General features: G+C 46.8%; 2 protein-coding genes across 3 annotated transcripts; both read left to right on the forward strand.

The window, feature by feature from the left end:
• Positions 1-2,643: 2,643 nt before the first annotated feature.
• On the forward strand, positions 2,644-16,470 carry insc (inscuteable). The gene is made up of 3 exons (XM_017238191.3): positions 2,644-2,781; positions 12,702-14,713; positions 15,083-16,470. The coding sequence occupies exons 2-3, from the start codon at positions 12,704-12,706 to the stop codon at positions 15,605-15,607; spliced, it is 2,535 nt and encodes an 844-aa protein (XP_017093680.2). The 5' UTR covers positions 2,644-2,781; positions 12,702-12,703; the 3' UTR covers positions 15,608-16,470.
• On the forward strand, positions 2,681-10,897 carry sktl (skittles). Of its 2 annotated transcripts, none has more exons than XM_017238193.3 (2): positions 2,681-2,781; positions 7,941-10,897. In XM_017238193.3, the coding sequence occupies exon 2, from the start codon at positions 7,961-7,963 to the stop codon at positions 10,358-10,360; it is 2,400 nt and encodes a 799-aa protein (XP_017093682.2). In that variant the 5' UTR covers positions 2,681-2,781; positions 7,941-7,960; the 3' UTR covers positions 10,361-10,897. The 2 variants fall into 2 exon arrangements, with proteins under 2 accessions (XP_017093682.2, XP_017093681.2); XM_017238192.3 differs by lacking the exon at positions 2,681-2,781 and adding an exon at positions 5,975-6,605.
• Positions 16,471-18,808: the final 2,338 nt, after the last annotated feature.

Genomic DNA, 18,808 nt, shown 5'->3' on the forward strand with positions numbered 1-18,808 from the left:
TCGGGGAGGAAGTCGTGGCATAAGGCACACATCACTGCCACCGAAAGGAGAGTGGCTGACACAGCGAGGGGGTTGCAATGGGAACGGTAACTTAGGATAAGGTAAGGATCCGCTAAGGGTTATCCTCTATCTACATAGATATTATGCTCCTAAAAATAGCTCCAATAAGAAACCCAACTACGAGGCAGCTGCCTTGGTGATACGCTCAAATCGCAGCAGTTGCAACCCTTAGCGAGGGCTCACTGTGCCGCAATTGCAGGACTAGCTCGCGCCAAGCCCCGACAGCTGCCTAGGTTCCGGGTCTGAGACTCAGTCTTGGATTCAGAATCAGAATACGTCTACGGCTCAGTCAATGCTCATTCAGCTCTGGGGATAATTGCTGCCAAACGAAGTGACATTTCTCCCCGAGAATCCTTTGTGCCGCTGGCTGGGATTTTGTGCCCATTATTCTCCGTCATCTGCAATGGCAGTTGTAGTTGCAACTGCTCGTGCCGTGCAAATTCAGGCAACTCGACATACAGGCAGGCAGGCAGGACGGATGGAATTTATGTTTGTCGAGGAAGTAAGACTATTTTTGAGGCAGCTGAGTTGTGAGCTGTGTGCCCTCTGTCTTGTGCATTTCGTTAACGTGACAAAAATACATTGATTATATTTTTTAGCTGCACTCGACTCGGGGATCTCCGTATTCCATGCTCTGTGTTATGGGTTTTTGGGTCTTAGTCCCTGGGATGGGGGAGGCGCACGTCCGCACACTTGGCACATTTGTCAGAGCAGCACTGCCGTGTAAACATCTTACACGTAGGACTCGGATCCTTGTGCATCCCGTTTAAAATACGGCAGACGGCAGGCAGAGTCCTCGTGTCGCTGGAGGTCTTTGAACTGACAAATTACATTGACGGCGAACGGAGGAAATTCCATTCGTGTGCACTCTGAACCTCCATTACTGGAGCTCCACACTGAGAAGCCTGGAGGTCAATGTTACCCATGCCCGGTCATAAAAAGTAAAACTTTCCCGTCAATAGATAAATAAAGTAAACAATTCGTTACAAGTTCTGGAGATGGGGGGGTCCCTTCAAGAAGTGTGATTCAATAGATGTCTCGAAAGTTGTTTCGATAATATTATTTGTGGGTTTTCAGTGTACTGTTTTAAGTAGTTGTTTTCGATTTTAATTTGCTTACTCTGCTTTCTATGCATGTCAGTGTGTACCTTCGCCCCCTGAACATTCCGAGTGCTTTAACTACTTTCGCAAATTGGAATTTGCTTCAAATTGGCAACAGTGTGGGCTGCTCTTAATATTGCCTTTTGCCATAGATGGTCGATCTAATGGCGCTTCAATAGCGTTTGCAACAATTGTTCAATTGCCTAATTGCTGACGATGGCTGTTCATTTTGGGGCCATATTTCCTCTCTATCTCGACCCTGATCGATCCACAAACGAGTCGCTTTAAGTTACAATATTCACTGGCCCTTTCAACTATAAACGTTTCCCGCAATCTTATCAGGTATCACCGCCCAAAAGTGGACAAACTTGCGCAAGTTGCAATCGGGTTTCGATACGGAAATTCTTAATTTCCAAGGGGGTTGACAAATATCTGAAATAACTGCCGGCAAACTGTGCAAAATTAAAATTTGCATTAAATCACAGCAACAATAACAAGAGGCCCTAATCCCTAATCAAGTAACAATATCTCAGGCAGCTGCGCATGCGCAGAAAGAGCACAAATCTGAGGAAAGGGAGATCTCACCTTTTGGAAACGCTACCGAACAGCTGGGCCCTATTTTGAACTGATTGTGAGGGTTCTACAGAGAGAGAGAGATAGATAAGAAACGATATAGCAGCACAACATACTATACTATAAACCACCACCAACTACTACAACAACTACCAGAAGTGACAAAGCGAACAATGCTCTGCATTATGCGAAGCGTGTGTACTTTATGATTAAACAAATATGTAGGAGAGAAATGCCGAGGGAGACCCGGCCAGAGAGAGCAGCTGCTGATAATGCTCTTCTACAGAGGTGTTACCTGGTATAGCCAGAAAAAGGCTAAATCTTCTGATAAGGTAGACGTTTCTCAAAGAAAACTGGTGGTTTTAAATGGTATGGCTCCAAGAAAATCTATAAATTTGTTAGATATATTCTGATATCCTTCAGATATTTTATTTTTACTTAAATATTAAATAACTTAATATTAGGATATACATTCTTTAAAGGTTTATCTAACCAAACCTCAGGGATTACTTCAACCAGAGACTCTTTAAACTTGAACATCCACAAGGTAACTAGTCAGAAAGGTACCTAGCGGGAAAACGTCCAAGCCAACAGCACTAAGCCGGTCTAGCCAGGTAATACTTCTCTCCGCCACCACCACCATGCCTCACCCGAGGAGTCGAGGCCCAGTCGAGAGACTCATTCGACTTCCAGCGCTGACAGAACGCAGACGCAACCGCTGCGATCACCGTGGATTATACTCGTTTCGCCTCGTTTCGTTCGGTTTCGCGTGTTTAGTGAGTAGCTCTTTGTGTTAACTGTTGTATAGTGTTGAACTATTTGAGCTTCTGATTGTGGGTGCACCACCACCCACTGCCCACTACCCCACCCCTCCAAAGTCAAGTGTGTGGTGACCAAAAATAATCAAATGACACGTGCTTGAAATACTAAGTTTTGTATCTCAAAGTGACAAAAAGCAAAAAGGCAGCAGCAGAACCGAAGCGACAATAAAAAAAGCTATCTTGGGATTACCTCGGCATTGTTTATCGGCCATCGAGACAAGAAAACGGTAAGTTTTAGGCGCTATAAACTGAATATGGAATGGCAGCCAAACAGATAACTGTTTATTGCCCCCTTTGACCCCAATAAGCTTATCAATAAACACAAATATTTAATATGATTCGTCCATCCATACGCCCCTTGTAATTACACCCATTTATGAAGCTCATAACCCCAGCTATGCGGCTTTATGATTTTATTTTGTTTTTTTCGAACGGAATTCCGAAGGACTTTCCAAAGCTGGGCTTTTATGACTCAGGAGCGTCCCAGCGTCGTCAGGCCACATAATGATTTCTTCTCTTTGTGTTCGTTTCCCCGGAATGTTCTTTATAACGTAGATCCCCCTATGAGTCATGAATGAGCTTTGTGGGGTGTGCGAGCTCGGTGTCCACCTATTGGATAACTGCGAGATATAATTTGGGGGGAGGTACGGTCCAAGGGGCAGAGGTGAGTGATCAACTTGATGGCTGGGGGGCTTAGTCACCGCGTCTGGATAATATTAATTGGGTTGCATAAGGAAAAGGTCTGGCATGGGTTGACAGATGTGGGTATCCGAAATGGAAAAAAAGTCAATTCCCACCTCAACACTTTCCTAATTTCTGTTTACTGAAATATAATGATAATAATCATGGGGGAGAACCACATAATTGCACTGATCTAATTCCATTTGGAGAGCATTTGCGGTTCTGCGGATAAGATGGATCCATTAGAGTGCTAAACACCGGCCATTACACCGGCCATCAGGAGAGGTGTTATTAAGAGCCCGCTCCCCGGACTCGGCGCCTCCATCCAAGAAACCAGTCCGAAGTCAGTCACCTGCGGCGGCCACCGCTCTCCATTCGGATCGGATCGATATCAATGACAATTGGTGTCGATGGCAGAGCAGCGGAACAGTGGATTCTCGACTGACAGTACCCTGGAGCCGAGCCTGGGAGGGGCGGCTACCGTTAGATGGCAAATGCCAGAGCCATGGCGATTGTCTAATTGAATGGGATTAGTGTTTAATTTGGCTTAGTTTATTGATTTTCGCGCGAAATACTAATGTGATGGGAAATGTCAACCCACTCGCCCCCTGAATGATGATTTTTTTATGGATGTGGCATTTGCAACAATGGCTGGGATTCTATTTGGGAGCCATTTGTAAACTGTTTATGGTTAGTGAGACTTGAATAATTGGACCTTTTTAATGCAATTGCCTAGCGATTTTTTACATAATTAAATGATTGTTTAAAAACTGATTTATTATTTAATTGCTTGCCACTCGAATGACAACAATTAATTATGCAATAACAAAAAGATGGCGAATAAATAAATAATAATTTCATTATATCAATGCAACAGCTGCCAGCAGAATGCAGAACGCAGCAGGAGAGTAGAGCTCTCCTACAGCAATTAAAATTTATTACGCTTATGTTGCATTTATTCCATTTTAATTTGTCGCTTAAATGTCAAAACTATTAAAATGATTATGGCCCGCGGCGGATTAATCAATGAAAGCTCTGGCTTGCTGTTTCCAATACTTTTTGATCTGGTCTGGCATGGGGTCTTTTGGGGGTCTGGGGGCTCCATCACACACGGTTAATTAAGCCGGCTGGCTGACAAATGGGTTGCGAAGGGAAATCTATAGTACTTTGGGCCCTCCCCACCCTCCACCATTTTTTTTTCGTAACTTTCCCCGTTTTTGGCCTCGTGATCAATACGTTTCAATGCACTTTCCACTGCCCCCGACCCAAAACCCAAGTTCAGTTAACACTTGAGCCCCACTCGAATGGCATATTAACTTAATTATGATGATTAACATTTTCTGTGTAATTTTTGCAGCTCTCAATGCAGTTTTACGATGCAATTTTCAATATATTTTTACAGCAGTGGCTTTACAAAAAATAAATGTAAAACCCAGAACTTAAATTTTCTCTTTATTTTTGATTTATTATGAAATTCTATCGATAGCGCAGCATTATCTTTTCGGGTGTTGTGGGGTCTTTAAGCGATATGGAAAAGAGTACCGTTAATTGTTATTGAATCTATTTTTTTTTGTTGTGGGCTTTGTACTGCATACATTATGTTTTTTTATTTCCAAATTAATTGGCGGATTGTTTCCAGAACGAATTGGAAATTCTTGTTAGGACCAAACTCGTTTGCTGACAACTCTATTTTGGCATTTGCATATGAATTTCGACTGCCTTTTGTGCTTAATTAACCATCCAGCTAGTACAACGAACTCTCCCATTCGGTTGCTAGTCACTTAAATTATACATTAATTTTTACACTATTAAACACACCCAATTAGGTGCAATTTGTGGCTGTTTTCGTTGTTACTGCTCTTGGGCATTTGTAATGAGCCGTACTCGTTGTCTTCTCATCTCAGCTATGTATTTCCCTCCTCGGAACCGGATTGTTAGCTAAACATTTTTTACATTTCGCTTTGCCTACTAATGAGCGACGTCTATTAAAATTACTCACGGCTGGCCATAAATATCGATTAAGGGGCGGTTTTTCAATCAATTTAAACAGGCCGCAATGGCTATGGCAATGGCTATGGGCGGGGAGGTGGTAATGAGACAGCCACCCGCAGGAGACGTCGCAGGGTCAAGGACGGGGACACGAATTTTTCCTTGGCTGGCTTCGGTTACTAATCCAATTAGAATTAGGCCGCCGGCCAGGGAAGTCGTCTTTGTATGTAGGTGTTCCTAATTAGATTTCTTCTGGCCAGTCGGTTTCCTGTGGGAGAAATTAAATTAATATTGTCGCCAACAAACGCGGGCATTTTTCTTTCTAAACAGGGAGACGAAACATAATTTATTTGAAGCTAAGCTGTAAAGCTATATTTTTGATATTTTGTCGTCCTATCTTTCAAAATTTTAACTTTTGTAAAAATTGTACAATTTTTAAAATCGAAAATGTAAAATAGTTTTTACATCGATCAAATGTCATGTAAAGTCTACACATGTAGACTATTACCAGATGGCGCCACTAAATCGAAAGCGTTAGCCCGTCGTATGAAAGCTATCTGGCAACCCTAGCCGAGCAAGCTGTTTTTAAGAGATCGGAAAACGGTGACTCACGTTTCCTTTTATAGATTTTGCTTAAAAAACACTAATGATTACTAAGATAAAAGGAATTTACAAGTTTTTGAAGATTAATTGAAAAATAGACAAGCTGCGCGTACGGCAAACAGTCACACTGCGCAAACGACTTCGATAAACGATAGCCGCATTGCAATCGAAAACTGTCGGATAAAGAGCAGCAACAACAATTAAGTGAACAGCTGCGTTTTCTCCTCTGCCAAATTGTTTTCCGTCGGAAAAACCAAGGGGGCTGTGAAAAAGGAGGATTTGTTCGCCAGGCGCGTCTAGATCGTGACTAGATCGGAAGCCAAGTGTTTTCCCGTGAGTGGGGTGGCGATCAAGGCCGAAATGCGGCCAATTTAAGGTGAAATTAGCCGATTGCCGCACGACGACGTCACCGCCAGTCACAAGTACAATTAAGAGGAGCACTCACTCACACACACACACGACAAACGCCCAGGTGTGCACAGACCCCATTGAGATTGTTGTAAATTATGAAAGCGATTTATCAACTGGAACTGGAAATCCAACAACAAGCAGCAACAAGCTAGGAAGGAAGAGGAAGGAAACCAACGAAAACAACAAAAGCACTGGGGAGCACCCTCTTGATCGGCGGATACACAAAAGAGAGAGCGGCAGCGGCCCTGAGAGAGGCGACCGCGAGGGCAAATAACTATTTATTTTCGCTGGATATCTTCTCTCTTTCGGCGAGTGACCTTTGGCGGTGGCAGTAGCATTAGCCAGGTTTTCCCTCGAGCATTTCTGTGTAAGTACGCTAATTAATTCGCAAATAAAAAAAGCAAAACGCTTTAATTGCAAGCTCCATAATACATGCTCCAAGTGATGCTCCAAGGCAAAGAAGCAGCAGCCAGTTAACAGCTCTTCCAAGGTTAACAGCCACATAACAGCGAATGTTAAAGCCATTAACTGGGGAGTCATTGGAAGATAGTTTCCATAGCATATCAAAGATAGTAGAGACGCCCCCGCGGATAGCCTGATATAATTTTCATTCATCGAATAAACGTGTGAAAAACTTTCCGTTGTTTTGTTTTTTTCCCCCGACAATATCATGCGTGCGACAAATATTAAAAAAGACTCGAGACTCGAGGAGAGAATGATATATAGGATATAGCTTCCTCTCTGTATCCATCCGCCAAGCGACAATCTACGAAAATAAACACACACGAGCCATCTGAATGGCCAGTCCGCCCCCAGCCCCGCCCCCATAGCGCCTATGCTTTGGTTTCGGTTTCCATTTTTCCCCAAAAAGCACACACCCCCCAGCTCGTCCACAAAAATAATGACTTTCCTATAATAATTTTGTGGATTTTTGGCCTTAATTGTTTGCGTTTTCAGCAAACGATTGGCCAGTACACTGGAAAAAAATGGATTTATTTATAAAAAAGAATTGTGGGATTATAAACAAGTGGTTTTTCCATCTATTGAGTCAATAAATGGCGTGTTTAGAACCCTATTTGTCTGGCAGGCGATTAAGGAAATATCCGTTTTATTGGCCAGTTTTTGTTTCAATTAAAAATCATGAAGCCGATTATCAAACAATAATATGAATCGGTCCGGTGTACGTTTGCTGAGGCAGTCGGACGTGTCTGCCGGTTATTTAGGATTCCCATATGCAAACAATCGAATTTTACGGTCTGACTCTCTAGTTACCTGGTCGTTTTTGAATTTTAAATCATTTCGAGTGATTTCCTCATGCACTCGCAGTTTGGGAGTCACTTTGGCCCGAATACCATGGCCGATAAAGGCTAATTGCCGCCTGAGCCATTGTTGTTGCTTATGTGGCTGCTCTCTAAAAAGTAAACAGAAGATAAGCCACATATAGTTGTGGATAACAGCTGCTGGGACGTCTCGGGTTGCTGAGGAGCTATTGTTGGAACTGGGGCTGGGTACGCAAAAATCATGTATACGAACGTGACAGCTGCGGCCTTAGTGGCTTAATCACTTGCGAGTGGCTTACTCATCCCACATTCATGCAATCACTCCAACACCCACATCCACACCCATTTTGAGCTGCAATTGATGCGTTCTTGCTTTTACACAGTTTTAGAGGAACTGCAATAAGTTGCTTTCTCCTCCGCAGGGAGCAGAAATCGCCGAAAGATGGACACCGTTGTCGAGCTCGAGCTGGAGCCCGTTGGCAAGCAGGATGTGCCAAAGGACATACCCGAGGAGGCATCCGAATCTCTGCCGGAGAAGCCGATGCAGTTGGAGAGAAAAAGCCTGCTGACGCCGGTGAAAACAGTCACCGAGGCGCCCACCACGACCTTTACCCTAAGAACCCCTTCGGGAAACTCTATTCAGGACCTGGAGAGCACGCCCCTCACTCCCAAGACACCGGTTCCGTTGAGCCTACAGCCCGGCACATCCAGACAGCTTTTCAAAGAAGCCGCCTTGGCGCACGGCGGTCGAGAGAGCACGGCGCTGCTCCAGCAGGAGCTGAACTTCATAGCCGCCAGCCAGACCCCTGCCTCGAAGCTGAGAAGCGCCAGCTCCACCCTGGACGCGAGTGTTTCCCGGAATCCCTCCACAACTGGCGGCAAGCATGAGAAGAAGCTCGGACATCGACGCGTGGCCGAGGGTGGCGAGGTGACCTACAAGAAGATCCAGTCCAAGCAGATCATGGGGTCCATTCAGCTGGGCATTCAGCACACGGTAGGCAGTCTGGCCAGCAAGCCGAAGCGGGATCTGTTGATGAACGACTTCTGGGAGATGGAGACGATAGCCTTTCCGCCAGATGGTTCGTCGATAACGCCGGCGCACCACTACAGCGACTTCCGCTTCAAGGTCTACGCCCCCATTGCCTTCCGCTACTTCCGCGACCTGTTTGGAATCGCGCCCGACGACTTCCTCATGTCGATGTGCGCTTCTCCGCTGCGGGAGCTCTCGAATCCGGGAGCCTCCGGGTCCATTTTCTACCTGACCGATGACGACGAGTTCATCATCAAAACTGTGCAGAAGAAGGAGTGCCAATTCCTGCAGAAACTTCTGCCGGGCTACTACATGAATCTTTCGCAGAACCCACGTACCTTGCTGCCCAAATTCTTTGGGCTTTACTGTTTCCATTACAACTCGAAGAACGTGCGCCTGGTGGCGATGAACAACCTGTTGCCCTCCGACATCAAGATGCACGCCAAGTACGACCTGAAGGGTTCCACTTTCGGGCGAAGGGCCTCCAAGGCCGAGCGCCAGAAGGCGAGTCCGACGTATAAGGACCTCGATTTCGCCGAGCACTACAAGGATGGCATCTTCCTGGAACCCGACAAGTACGATGCTTTGATGCGCACCATCCAGCGGGACTGCATGGTGCTGGAAAGCTTCCAGATAATGGACTACTCGCTTCTGTTGGGCATCCACAACCTCGACCTGGCCGCCAAGGAGAAGCGGGAGGAACGAATAATGAGCGCGCGGGCCAAGTTTCAGCGCAAAGAGAGCGCCGCGCAGGGTCCTCCATCTCTGAACCACGACGACGATGCCCCAGAGGCAGACCAGAATCAGCTACATGCCGTGGCCTCCTACGCCTCCATTCCAGGAACTTCGGGAGCAGCTGGCGGAACCGGCTTGAGCCGCTCGCGCAGCATTAACCGACAGCGGTTGGTGGCCCATTCGACGGCCCTGGAGTCCATCACGGCCGACATGGACGTGCCGCTCGAGGAGGACGAGGATGTGCCGGCCGGTGGCATCCGAGCCCGGTGCTTGAACAACCAACGATTGATTCTGTACATTGGCATCATAGACATCTTACAGTCGTACCGCCTGGAAAAGAAACTGGAGCACACATTCAAGAGCATCCTGTACAAGGGGGACACCGTCTCCGTCTGCCGGCCCTCGTTCTACGCGAAGCGCTTCCAGGAATCCATGGCGAATGTGTTCAAGAAGGCGCCCACATTTACTCTGAAACATTCCCCTTCAAAGCGTAAGACCTCGACGACCATGCTGCGGTCACCAGCCCCGCTCTTCACGCCGCAGAGTACGCCGATGGGCCTGCGGCAACCGGTCCTCGCCATGCCCTCCGGGATGTCAACGCCGCCGCCTCCCTTCGAGGACATCTCCGAGGAGGACATAACCGCGACTCTAACCACGACGTTGCCGGGCAATGGCGAAACAAAAAACCAAAGTGCGGCAGTACGCGCAGGTGGAAGCCCCGGCACTGGTGGCAGTGGGGAGCCCAGCAGCAACTACCACACCCAGAACTCCTACGATAGCTCCGGGCCGACCGGAAGTGCTCGAACGAGCGACTACAGTGACGACGACTCCACGGGCACCGGCGTGAGTGGATCGCGGTCGCCGCTGCATCGCGCCCGTCTTGGTCGGACAAGTGTCCAGATCACGAGGGTGGGCTACGTGGAGGACGAGCATGAGCCTTTGGCGGGTCAAGTGGGTGCCGAAAAGACGCACGCCGATGTCAACGGCATGGCCAAGATGGTGACGAGCACAAAGACGGCCATCATCGAGGCCCAAAAGTACACATCGACGCTGGTTGTCAACGATTTGCCGCACTGAACTCGGCTCTGACCCGATCGGGGGGTGGAGGCCAGAGGACTTCAGTGGCAAGGGTGGCGGGGGGACACATCTGTGGTTGTATGTGTGTCTGTGTCTGCAAGGTGTAAGCGCCACTCCGAACAAAAATACTGTATTTTGGCAGCAGCGCTACGCTCGTTTATCTTGATTAAACCCAAAAACCAAAAACGAATACGTATTCGATATTAAAATTTATGTGGCGCCTGTGCTAATTGACTGCCACCCACACGCCCACTGCAGACGGGGGTCCTTCTGCCCATTAAAATTCATAATTTCATTTCTTTATACCATTTTGTATTCTGTGTTTTCCCAATGTGTGGCCTTTACTGAAGATGGTTTTTATTTTTTTGGAAATTTTTGTGCACGAACCCTGAAATACTTAAACGAAATTGAACTAGGAAAATGATGAACCAATATATATGTGTATGTTGCTGTATTATAAAGTGCGTTTAAATATTCTAAGATGCTCATCATGTATATAACGAGAATAAACATACGTATATAAATATTTTACTCCAACGACTTTTCCGTTTTCTCTTGTTTTTCTGTGGAGTTGTGTGCCTGACTGCGGTTGACCATAAATCACTTAATGATTTTCAATATTGGTTTTAAGTACCGTTAATTTTAATCGCCTTGCAGGATTGTTAAGCCCCATTCAGCTAGCCGAGATCCAGGCAGCGTCAATTGTCCAATATTTACAGTGGCAGCGAGAAGGATTTTCCGCCAGGACTGGAATTTAAATTGGAGTTGGGACGGCAGAGCTCTCCATTAATTAGTCCATGGCCAATGGATGTTGCTTTTAATTTGTATATCCTGTAATTCGATATTTCGCATGTAGTTAAAGCCGACTTTTATGGGGTCTGGGCAAAGATGGAGGGATGCCTTTATTAAAAATATTTTCCAAGAGATAACTTCCATATAGTTTTTTCCAAATATGCCGATATGGATGGACATAATATGACTGATACTGACGTTAGACATTTAATTTTAAACAACAACAAAATATATATAAATATTTGTTTCTTTTTTATTTGTGACTTTTGTACTAATTGAATATAATTTTAATGAATTGCTTAATGAATTCAATAAATAAATGTTTACGATGAAAAAATGCAAAGGGGCGAGCGAAATTAAAATAGTTGCACGCTTATTTAATACATTTTGTTTACTTGAAACAAGCACTTTGTCAATATTTATTTGGCGAAGGAAAAAAAGAGCACTCGACATCAGTTGACCGATGGCACGGGGGCTCCACACCGGACAGGTGAGAGGTCAGGGTTCAGTGGGCATGTACATACATCTGAAAAATAAACTTCCCCACTCATGCATAACACAAACAGTGGCACACTCTCCATATTTTTGAGCCCTATTACATGCCCCGTACCTCGGATATATTATGTAATTATGGCCAAAAACAAAGTTTAATAAATATGTAAACTGGAAAGTGCAAAAAGCATTCAAAATTAAACAAAATAAAACACGAGTTCGGTTTGCGATGTCGCACGAAAATTGTTTTGCAGCATAATTAGTTTATTCCATTTGCATAATAGAGACTACTGGATACTGGATGCTTTTTGGCCACCACCATCCCATCCCATCCTCCCCGCAGAATATCATTTGCATTTCCAGAAGCTGCGTGCCAGGTGGTCAACGATGGCCCCTTCTTTGTCTCTGGCCCCATAACTCCACAGATTTTGTCTGTAAAATCTGCATAAATGCCCACAATTTGGGGCATTCACATCAATTATTTAGAAATTATTGCACAGTAATGTATGCAGCGGGGTGGCCAGTGGCGAGTGCCAGGCACCAGGAACCAGGCCATATGCCAAATTTCGTTTTGATGGCCCGAGACTTGGACTCCAAGTTCTCCACTCCTCCGCTGGCTCCTTAAACTGGACAAAACAAAATTTTCAACAGAAATTAAAGTTCAACAAGGTCAGGTCTGAATGGCAGGTGGGAGTGGGTGGGAGTGGAGCGGGTGGAAAAATGTAACATTTCATTGATTAAAATAATGATTTGTATCGCTGGGCGGAAATTTAATTTTTTTGCAACGGATATTAAGCCAATGTTCAGGCATGTGTGGGTGCGCTGTACTGTAGTCTGCCTCTACCCTGTGCTCCCCATCTGCCTTTCCGCTGCTCCGGTTCAGGAGGAATGACCTTTGGGGTGGCTCGATGGACTGGCCGGGTATTGGCAATGAATTCTGACCAGCCAAGCGGCAATTGCATTAAATTTTATGAATTTAAGCCAGTTAAACGAATGACTCCAATTTATATTTTATTCAAATGACTCTACTGATTCCTCTCCCTCTCTTCCTTTGCAGGCATGTCCTTTCAACGGAGCTACAGCAAGGTCTGGTGGGGATCGGAGCAGTCCTCCCTCACCAGCGGAGGCCTCTACTCGAGCTTCAGCAGCAGTGGCTTCGCCTACAACCAACAACGCCAGCCTTCCTCCCTCGGCCCGCTCGGCAATCTGTCGTGCATCCAGGAGGTCGAGGATGAGCAGAACAGTTCCAAGCTGTCCTGGCACAAGCACGACAGTCCTGGCAGTCTCAGAAGCCAGGACTCTGGCTTCTCCGACAATGAGGAATCACATCAGCTGCAGCATCAGCAGCCATCGCCCCAGTCACCGCAGTCGCTCAAGCAGCAAACCCCAACTGCCACGCCCACTTCCGTCAAATCAGTGGCCACCCCGCCCACTGTGGTGCGTCGGGTGGGCAACTCCTCCTTCTACTCTCCGCTGATTAGCGTCTCCCGTCGCATTTCCTTCACCAGCGGTCAGCTGACTCCGAAATCAAAGTCCGTGGAGGAGGATGCGGAGGACGCCGAGGTGGTGGCCAGCCGCAGTCGCCTGTTTGAGCAGTTGGACAGCATGAAGCTGGACGATGAGGCACCGGAGGAGAGGAGCCAGTTGGACGCCACCCCACCGAAGCCGGCTTTGAGGCGTCGCCGACGCCTGATGCGGAAATCCAAGCCGGACCCGGAGGAGGCTTCCGCCAGCGAGGAGGAGGGGGTGATAGCCCCACCGCCAGCCTACAACAACGAAACGGTGTACCTGGGAGAGGCGCCACCGCCGTACAATAACGAGACCGTGACCTTCGGAGCCGCAGATCAGGATGAAACCCTCCAGATGGCCCCCTCGCCACTGAGGCTCAGCTCCTTAAGATTTACGGCGAGTACCAGCACACCCAAGAACCGGTCGAGGGTCGCTAAGAAGCCAAAGAAACACCCGGAACCAGTGGCCAGCTGGATGATGGAGCAGCGATGGGCTGGCGAGCCGGAAGTGATGTGCACCCTGCAGCACAAGTCCATTGCCCAGGAGGCGTACAAAAACTACACCATAACCACCAGTGCGGTCTGCAAGTTGGTCAGGCAACTGCAGCAGCAGGCGCTCGCCCTGCAGGCCCACTTCGAGCGCAGTGAGCGGATCCTGAGCGGAATGCAGGCCAGTTCGCTCCCGGAAGCCCTGTCTGGAGCCACCCAGTTACTGTCCCACTTGGACGACTTCACCTGCACGCTGGAACGGCGGGGAATATTCTTCAACGATGCCCGAATCGAGCGTCGGCGCTACGAGCAGCACTTGGAGCAGATCAGGACCGTGAGCAAGGACACCAGGTACTCCCTGGAGCGCCAGCACTACATCAATCTGGAGTCTCTTCTGGATGATGTCCAGCTGCTGAAGAGGCACACCCTGATCACCCTGCGCCTGATTTTCGAGCGCTTGGTGCGGGTCCTGGTGGTCAGCATCGAGCAGAGCCGCTGCGATCTCCTGCTGCGCGCCAACATCAACATGGTGGCCACCTTGATGAACATAGAGTACGATGGCTTCGCCTCCCTGTCGGATGCCTTCATTCAGAACGAGGCAGTCCGCACTCTTCTGGTGGTGGTTTTGGACCACAAGCAGAGCTCCGTGCGGGCTCTGGCTCTTCGGGCCCTGGCTACGTTGTGTGGAGCTCCGCAGGCGATCAACCAGCTGGGAAGCTGTGGGGGCATCGAGATTGTGAGGGACATCCTGCAGGTGGAGTCTGCCGAAGAGAGGGGTGCCATCGAGCGAAGGGAGGCTGTCTCGCTGCTAGCCCAGATCACGGCCGCTTGGCACGGACCCGATCACCGGGTGCCTGGCCTGAAGGACTGCGCCGAGAGCCTGGTCACTGGACTAACTGCTCTGCTGCAGCCGGAATGCTGTGCCCAGACGCTACTCCTCTGCGCCGCCGCCCTAAACAACCTGAGCCGGATGGAGGTCACCTCGCACTACTCCATCATGTCCAACGAGGCCATCTTCCGGCTGATAGACACCCTGGAGCACCAGGACTGCGGCAACAGCGTATTTCTCTATGTAAGTACCCAAGGGTTAGGTGTGGGAAGAGTGGCATGTTTGAAGATAATAGATTCCTGCTATCCACCTTCAATTTTGAAAAAAAACCAAAGTAATTGTAACCAATAAGGTTTAGTCTGACCTTGAATGGATTCCGGCATGGATCAATATTCGGGGTTTTTTTTTGCCAATTTTATTGAAAGCTTTCCGGGTGCTGGCTCGTAAAATTTATTTGTGCATTTGCAAACCAATTTTTTCACAATCTTGGCCACAATTTTTCATTGGGCCAGCGGCACATGCAGACATACATATATGTAGAATCGTGAATCCTGAGTTGCTTATTTTTTGCTCATCAACATCTCCCCCTCTGTTTTATTTCGTTTCGTACAGGAGCAAATCGTTGGGATGCTGCACAACATGTCGCTGAACAAGAAGTGCCACAGCCACTTGGCCAACGGCATCATCATAAATTTCATCACGTCCGTGTACCAAACGGAATTTTACAAGACCTACGGATCACGTGCGGAGAGCGATGCCCAGCGCCGCAGCATCAAGACCATCCTGCACACGCTGACGCGCCTGGCCAGCGATTCCCCGACCCTCGGAGCGGAGCTCCTGGAGCAGTGGCATCTGCCGGACCTGCTGCGTCAATCTCTGGCCCTCAAGCCGACCGCCTCAGGTCAGTCGCTGGACCACTCCGGCTACAGCGGGGATATTTCGCAGCTGGCGCGACAACTCCTGGGTGCCCATCAGCAGGAGCAGCTGCTGCTGACCACTGTAGGACCGGCGGCCAGTGGCGCCTTCTCCAGCGGACACCAGACGCCCGAGGCCCAGACCAACTCCAAAACGAAGGCCAAGACGTCCTCCGCAGCGTTGCTCAAATTCAATTTAACACGTCAGGAGAGTTTCGTCTAGTTTGCACCACCTGAGAGGGTGGGTGGGCGAGTGGCGGGAAGAGGATGTGGTGGAGCCTAGAACTGAGCACGTCCTTTGGCCGGACACAAGCCGGAAGCTCAGACGTGCGTCAAGTGTTATTACTTTGTCTAGGAGGATGCGTGACCCGTTTGGAAGCGCTTTCGCTCTCGCACTCGATGCCGGCCCCGTTTTATCCTTGTCTGGTGGATGTAAACGAAGTAATTTTTATATTTCCACCCAGGCAAACAAGACAGGACCAAGGACCAGGGACCAAGGAGTCCAAGGCCAAACGGAATAAATAGAAATACAATTTTTGCTTAGTTATTTTTTCAATTCCCTTCCCTATATATTTTTTTTGTTTTTGTTTTCTGATTGTTTGTGTTGCCGAGGCAACTTTGGTATTCTTGTATGCTTATGACAAAAATGCTCTTAAAGTCCTTTCCATCTCGGTATTCGGATTCAGATTCGTTTTATATTTTTATTCAATGCAAATGCAACTTTGACATTGTGCATTCTCATTGTAAATATTTTCCCATTCCTGACCCCCAATCCCAATGCAACGAAACCCATACGGCTGGCAACTTAAAACCAAAAACTTTTGAAAATTCCTTAGATGTCGTAGGAGAAGTTATTTGTGCCAAATAAAATGAGAAAGGATATGCAAACAATTTGTTTGTTCTGTACTTAAAGCAATTGTATTGCTAATGTTTGTAATGTATTATATCTATCATATATGTCTATATCTACGCTTACCACTACTGTGTGTAGTTACCATTAAGTTCATTCTAAGATTATTAATTCAAATTATGCTTTGATCGAAATTAAGTCCTTAAAATAAATCATTGATGTGTGGAAGAAAAAAAGTGAAATTTCATTGGGAGTAATGTGATGTCAAAGGGAATCCACGTGAGATATTTCAGAAATGCTTCATTTTGTGATTAAAGACATTAGTTTTAGAAGAAAGGCTGAAAGCTGAAGGTAATTATTACTTGCTGCCATGTCTGCCTCAGATTTAAAGCTTGTAGAGCAGACTATTATGCAAAACTTTCGTTTAAAATAAAAAGGAATTACTTGTTACTCCAGCTTAGTTTCTGTACAAGCTTGTCCTGTTATCCTTTCACCTGACACAGTTTTTCAGCCATTTTTCTGTCGGCAGTCTCCCATCGACTGTGACCACACAAAAGTAAATACCGCATCCGATCATCTTGGCATGCAAATCCACAGATACCCCCACAGCATCCGACACTCCAGCAGTTTATCTAACATTGGGAATCAGAGCTTAGCACTCGGCAAGTGTTGTGTGTGTCTTGAGTGACAGGAACAAAGGAGGAAGGATGCTCTACTTAAGCCAACCACCAGTCTTAGTTAGCTTAAAGAAAGAACTTAGTTCTTTTATGGACCTGCCATGGAAAACTTATTAATTGATAAATTGCTATTGACACATGGTCTACCGAAAACATATTTCTGTCTATTTTTGTGGATCAAACTTTAAGTTTTCAAGTCGGATAGCCCATATAAATGCTAAGCTGTAGCCAGACTGACAGACCAAGGAAACCTCCTTGTTTTTTCATAAAGCTTTTCCCTCCAACCTCCACTCTCAACTCGATATCCGAATCGGGCATAAACAAGTTCTTTAGAGTAGATTGAAGTTTTATAATGTTGGCATATTTTGCATGGCTGAGCCCGGAATGAGGCAAGATGCTGTATCCCAGATGCTGGATGCCATGCCATCCGAGTGGGAGTGTGTGAGTTCCCATTGAAATATGCCACCCCGACGAGCCGGAAGGTGGAATCTTGACTCGGCGTGTGTGTTTGAGGCATGCGGAATGGCCGACTCGGATCCAAAGTGTTGCGGCATTTGATGCCTTCACATGCATGTGCCTCGGTGTATTAAGGCATGTATGAGTGAAGTTTGTGGACTCGAAGTCAGAGATGAACAAGGCAATAAAATGAACTGAAGCTATAAGTTTCTCGAAAATATTCAAGTCAGAAATTTTATTATTTAGAAACTCTATAGTATTTTTAATTTGGAACTATAAGTCATGCTCTGTCACGTGACCATCTCTGGTGTTCGGGGGGCCATTGGCAGACCGTCGGGAACGACCCATTGACCTCGGCTCCAGTCTAACGCCCGTTTATCGTGGCTGGCTTATCTATGGATCTTTTGTAGGTAAGTGGTGGAGGCGCCCAGAACCGTTTTGGGGGCATGGGATGCCACTGTCGCCCGGGCGTTGCTTTCATGATTTTTATAGCATTTGTTGCTGGTGCAGGAAGTGCCTTTAGTGATTTCCGCATGCGGCCAACTCGGTCCTGTTTACACAGCGAGCATATTGCGGTTGACACATTTTGTCCGTTTATGTTTTTGAAATGTGTTCCGCTTTTCCGTCCCTTCTTTTCTTTCCAAGCCACTCTTTTTCCCACTGACTTTAAAGTACCAACTCGGCAGCCAGGCAGGAATAAAAGTGCTTCAGACAAAACGCCATGAAAAATGCATGCCCCAAGGAAAGGCATGTGTGGAAAGAAGGGGCGGGCGGAGAGTTGGGTAAGTGAGGCGTAAACAAACGATTTCTGGAATAACTATGGGCAAAATAGTTTGCGGCCAGAGACCCCACGGAGGGAGGACCACTTCTTGTGTCATAATTAGGGCCTTGGCACGTGCTCTGAACGGCAACGCAGCGATAACGGTGGCCCAAAACTTTTCGCACTACTATCAACAGCTAAAAGCGTTAAAAGTTGCAACTTGGACGAAAGTTGCACCTCCGGAGCGCCGCCAGTGCAACAATGATGGCACAACACTGGCAGGAGTAGGACTACCAGGACCAGCTCCACTAACAGCAATCAACAAAAGTGAAGTTACCCTGACAGCAATTTTGTTTTATTTTTGTATCCTTTTTGAAGCTTTTATTTATTTTATTTTTCTCATAAAAAAAAGCCACATGAAAACCATTAATAAGGATTCTGTGTTTACCAATTAGTTACAAATTATTTATTGGTTTTATGAATTATTAAAAGCTCTTTAGATGAATAGGTAATGCGGCTTATTGTGTTTAGCGGTCTATTTTTTCAGTCTAAATGCAAATTATATAATTAGCTGGAAAATAGTTTTTTTCTTTCTGGCCGACAGAGATGGTTAAGTGTTTCCGTTTATTGGCAGAACGATGAGTCAGCTGGCGGCTATTAGAGTCGAGGAGGTGCATGCCC

Source organism: Drosophila bipectinata, chromosome 2R (assembly GCF_030179905.1).
Source record: "Drosophila bipectinata strain 14024-0381.07 chromosome 2R, DbipHiC1v2, whole genome shotgun sequence".
Taxonomy (NCBI): domain Eukaryota; kingdom Metazoa; phylum Arthropoda; class Insecta; order Diptera; family Drosophilidae; genus Drosophila; species Drosophila bipectinata.